Below are 5,337 nucleotides of genomic sequence, written 5' to 3' on the forward strand. Positions count from 1 at the left end.
CACTAAAACATCTCTTTTCAAATCTTGCAGTGCAAGTACAGACTACAGATTTGATTAGAATACCGTTTAAGATTTGACATCCATCTATTTCAAGGTAAAAAGTAATTGTTGAGAATTTTAATATATGGCCTGCACAACATCATTTCCATCTAAAGAGCAACGAGAAGATGAAATATGGAAGTAACACAGAGCCGGAAATATTGTCTATTTAAGGGCAGCCCAATGCACTAAGCCCCCGCTATTGCGCGGTGTCTGAGGAAGGGAACGACCACAAGTGTCTTGATGCAGCCTTGCCCTGCATTTCTGCAGAGGCTGTTGAAACAGCTCGAACCCGTGACGTCCTGGTCACATGGCAAGAACTTTCCCACTTACGCCTAGACTCCCCTTCAAATATTGTCTATTTATACAAGAGTTTTTCAAGAATAATCAGAGGAATCATCTTCATTTGTGTGAGAAAATTCCTGCTAGTTTTCACATCAATGGGCTATATCCTGGTTAATAGCATAATAACGAGACCAACAACTTATCCTATAACATTAACAATCAATTTTCTACATTTTTTACTCCAATTGGTTGAAGTAGATGAAAATCTACGCGCAGTGGACATGTTAGTCCTGTTACAATCAAAGGAGATCCTATAGCATCTTAATCAGTTCTAATAGGAAGCATTACGGCAATTAACACCCAGTATTATTCAGAATGCAAAGAAACCCCCAAAAAATTCTACATTGGCCAAAAACTTTCACGTCCAAACCTAGTGAGAGTCAGCTTTCACCTCGAGTGTATATGTTCTGCCATTCCACTAACAAAATTAGTTCTTGAACAGTATTTTGAAATCATTAAGATCAAAATCAGTCATCAACGTTATTGAAAATATTTGTCCATTATACATTTCTAATGTCATAGATACTTCCATGTGCTGCAATAATACATGTCAAGAATAGTTGCATGAAACAAGCAGAGGCAAATTGCAGAAATTAATCTCAAGAAGCTGGAAAAACCTTTGAAGGAAATAAGTGAATCGGGATATAACCTCCCCAAAGCAAAAGTTGCTCTCCTCTTGCAATATCCGTCGAACAACCAGAGCACCAATGTCACGGCCCCTTTTCTCAACGGCTTCTCCCCTTTCCATCAGTGTAACATCTACTCCAAATTCAGCAAGCACAAGGGAAGCAAACAGCCCTGCAGGCCCACTACCAACAACTGCAACTTTTGGTTTCCTGTAACTTGCATTCGCATGTGATCCGTTGCAGAGATTTTGATCTCCGTGTTCTGAAGCAGTTGCATCCTGACTTCTGCAAGCATGTATTATGCTCATTATGTCACCAGAAGTTCTGTCATGAGGCAAATGCTCAACTAAGCCAACCTTGGGTTCCAATTCAGCTATGAATTCCCAAGTACGAGGCTCTAAATTTAGTAGTTTCGGGACATCCACATCAACTGTATATACAAACTTCTGTTCCTTTTGCAACTGCAAGAAGGTGAATGCAGAAGATAAATACAAATCAACATTGTTCAACTGTACCTACTAGATGTTTTGTGTCAAGCAATTGTATGCTGATGCTACAAAATCACCAACATATCATCCCTACTCTATATTCAAGGATACATCCATAATAAGCTCAAATGCATGAAAACTGTTAGAAATAAGTAATACAGAAATCATTGATGGTTTATGCTCGAGGTTTAGTTATGTTTTCTTTTTTCTACCGTCATTCCTTCAATTCAATACATTATAGTTTAATTAACTTAGGACAGTCAATATTCATTGACGCAGGAAGGAATGAAGCAAAGAGCTAATGATCGAGAAAGGAAAGCCTGATAAGCATACATTGAGGTGCTACCTCATCCTCATGCATAGACTTAAATATCCCAACTAGATTATGATAAACAAAATTTGGTCAGGTTTTTACTTGGAAACATGCAATTGATTGAAACATTTTTCTTTTGATAAGGGCAATTCATTGAAAAACTTGAATCTATTGAACCACTTTAGTGCTTGGTCCTAGAAGTTCTAAATTCGGTTCTCCTAATGGAAGAATATCTTGCATCCCAGCCCAGCTTGATGAGCTGGACTGCTAACTGAAACGATTGATGGTTGGATATTTGTATAACTTATTTTCTGGTCAATGTAATCATGACTTCTTTGGATTTTAGAATATGCCAAATCACATTCTAAATTAAGAAAACTTTTACAATGGACGGGATGACCCTAGTACTCCTGGCTCTTACAGATTCATGGTCTAGATTTTTCACTTAAACATAGTCGTCGAACTCTTGGACAATTGTAAAGGCAAATAAGTCATCGAGAGCACCATATGGTGGTTATATTGGAACTTAAGCTGGTTAAACATATAATGTTAGAAAATCAACATGCAGGTTACTTGATATAGAAGTAAAAATCACGAGCTCATATAGAGAGAATGTTTCAAAAGAGTTGCTTTGAGGGGAACGAACCTTGCGAGCGTCAAAAGATTTTCTAACAACTTTAAATGACTCCTGTGGCAACATTGAAGCAACCTACAAAAAAGATAAGAAGGGCACTTTTTGACGTCAAATGCAAAGTAGACCATATAGAAACTACCTAAGCTAGCATAACTAAATGCAGACGACTCCATCCAGTTTATATTTTACAATATCTACTACTTCCACTCAAAAAAAACTAAGATATACTCTACAGTTAACTTCTTTAACAGAAGTTCAAGAACTTTAGCAATTTCTACTACTTCTACTCCAAAAAAAAAATCAAATATATTCTAAAGATTACTTTTTTACAGGAAATTCAAGAACTTTAGCAATTTCTACTACTTCCACTAAACAAAAATCCTCAAATATATTAGTCCCTCCGTCCCATTTGTCACTCGTTCATTTTCAATCCATCCAAAAAGGATGTCATTTTACCATAATAAAATAAATTATGTGCAGGGTCCAGGGAAGGGCCCGACCACATGGGTCTATTGTATGCAGCCTTAACTTGCATTTCTACAAGAGGTTGTTTTCACTCAGGCAAAATAGAGCATCGCCGTGGTGACGCTTCTGTCGCTGCGGCGATGTCACTACAACGATGACCATATCGCTGCAGCGATGCTAAAGCAGTAGCTCGGGAATTGTTCTCACCTCCGTTCATTTCATAACACACTTCTTGAATTTCGACATCACGAACTGACCCTTTTACGGTAATCGCTATAACTAGAGTTCTACTAACCCATTTTATGCACAGAAGTTCCTACGACTTCCTAAACTCGTCATCTAACGTTTCATCAACACAAATCCACCAATCAAAACACCAATAACTATCAGATTTCCTAGACCACACCACATTAAAATCCACCTAAAACTAGGCTAAACCTTACTTTCACAAATTTTGCCTACGGAAAAGCTTGAACCCATGACCTTGTCACATGACAACAACTTTACCAATTACTCCAAGGCTCCCCCCTTCAATGAAATGATTTGCATACGCACAAATATCTAGGATTGCTTTAGACCACAAGTTTCAAAAGTCTTCCTTTTTTCTTAAACTCCGTGCCAAGTTTCAAGTCAAATTGTGCCACATAGAATGAGACGAAGCGAGTATAAAGTTAACATTTGTTACCAGAAATTCAAGAACTTTAGCAATTTCTGAAGCAAAGCATCAGAAACACCAAAGAAATCTTTTCCAGGATCTTTATGAACTGAAACAGTAAGCTTTGAAAGCCTCCAAATCCCTTCAAATTTGTTTTCAACATCATTTTGACCTTCATCTTGTTGTTTTTTTAGCTTCTTTTTCTCAGATGGGTACCTCAATTTTCGTCTTCTTTTTACCTTCTTTGGACATGTAATGCAAATGGGGTTGGAGTAAAGTGAAAAAGATTTGATTTTTGGGATTTGAATTCAAGAACTTTAGCAATTTCTACTACTTCCACAAAACATCAAGAATCCCAACGTTACTAACCTCAGCCCTAGCATTATTCTTATAAAGCCTACCAAACGACCCCTAATTGCGACTAACTTAACATAAACATAAAGCACTTTCATTAAGGGTAAAATAGACATTTTAAAGTTTAAATTGTTACGAATTCAAGAACTTGAGCAATTTCTACTACTTCCACAAAACATCAAGAATCCCAACGTTACTAATCTCTCAGCATTACTAATACTTGCAATGCTAGTCTTAGCATTACTAATACACCTTATTTAGCAAACAATTTCATTAACGCTAAAATAGACATTTTAGAGTTAAATTGTTACTAAATATAAAAATGCTTAGTTCTTTTTGACACTGAGTAAAAAGAAAAGTGAGTCATATAATTACCGGAAATTCAAGAACTTTAGCAATTTCTTCGAGCAAAGCATCAGAAACACCCAAGAAATCTTTTCCAGGATCTTTGTCAACTGAAACAGTGAGCTTCGAAAGCCTCCAAATCCCTTCAAATTTGCTTTCAGCATAAAATTTAGCTGCTTCTTCTTGTTGTTGTTTTAGCTTCTTTTTCTCTGATGGGTACCTCAATTTTCCTCTTCTTTTTACCTTTTTGGAACATGTAATGCAAAAAGGGTTGGAGTAAAGTGAAAAAGATTTGATTTTTGGGAATGTGAATTTGGGATTTGAATTCAAGAATGGATGAAAATGTGAAGGGAATAAGATTTTGGTTGAAGCCATGGAGATAGTTTGAAAATTTGGTGGAGATAAGATTTTGGTAATGTGAGGGGAGAGGGGGTTTTAGAAAGGGTTTTTGGTTTGATAAGAACATTTCTATTTTTTTTTTTAAATTGTGTCTAGTGCTTGCACTAATTAGAATCGCAAACTACACGAGGGTGTAGCTTCAGTGGAGGATAATTTGCGAGAAGTGAGGTTGAGATGGGTTGGGCATGTGATAAGGAGGGACACTCACGAATCAATTTGTAGGTGTGAGATGGTTTTGATCTTTCAGGCGAGGCAGAGATAGGCTGAAGAAATACTGTACCTAGACATAATGTGGATCAGAAATACTATGTGCGGGGGGAGGGGGAGGTTGATAAGAACATTTTTATTTTATTTTTAATTGTGTCTGTGCTCGCATTGAGCTCCGATTAATTAGGATCGCAAACTATAGGAGGGTTTAGCTTCAGTGGAGGACAATTTGCGAGAAGTGAGGTTGAGATGGCTTGGGCATGTAATAAGGAGGGACAGTGATGGCTCAATTCGTAGGTGTGAGAGATGGTTTCAGCCTTTCAAGCGGGGTAAAGGTAGGTCGAAGAAATACTGGATGGAGGTGATTAGACATGATATAGATCAGCTACAGCTTACTGAGGACATAATCCTAGATAGGAAGTTGTCCTAAGTTACTGAGGAGAATCCTAGATAGAAAGTTGTGGAGG

At 37.3% G+C, this 5,337-nt stretch overlaps 1 protein-coding gene across 1 annotated transcript; it reads right to left on the reverse strand.

The window, feature by feature from the left end:
• Positions 1-89: 89 nt before the first annotated feature.
• Positions 90-4,863, reverse strand: LOC124885341. Its single transcript, XM_047393437.1, has 4 exons — positions 4,295-4,863; positions 2,458-2,520; positions 1,002-1,471; positions 90-129 (listed from the first exon to the last, which is right to left on the reverse strand). The coding sequence occupies exons 1-4, from the start codon at positions 4,637-4,639 to the stop codon at positions 90-92; spliced, it is 918 nt and encodes a 305-aa protein (XP_047249393.1). The 5' UTR covers positions 4,640-4,863.
• Positions 4,864-5,337: the final 474 nt, after the last annotated feature.

This window comes from Capsicum annuum, chromosome 7 (genome assembly GCF_002878395.1).
Source record: "Capsicum annuum cultivar UCD-10X-F1 chromosome 7, UCD10Xv1.1, whole genome shotgun sequence".
Classification (NCBI taxonomy): Eukaryota; Viridiplantae; Streptophyta; class Magnoliopsida; order Solanales; family Solanaceae; genus Capsicum; species Capsicum annuum.

Coding starts and splice junctions, on each gene's coding strand:
- LOC124885341 (XM_047393437.1), bottom strand. CDS start 4,639: ATGGCTTCAACCAAAATCTTATTCCCTTCACATTTTCATCCATTCTTG. Junction 1,472..2,457: donor AATCTTTTGACGCTCGCAAG/GTTCGTTCCCCT, acceptor ACCTTCTTGCAG/TTGCAAAAGGAACAGAAGTT. Junction 130..1,001: donor TTCACTTATTTCCTTCAAAG/GTTTTTCCAGCT, acceptor GATGTTGTGCAG/GCCATATATTAAAATTCTCA.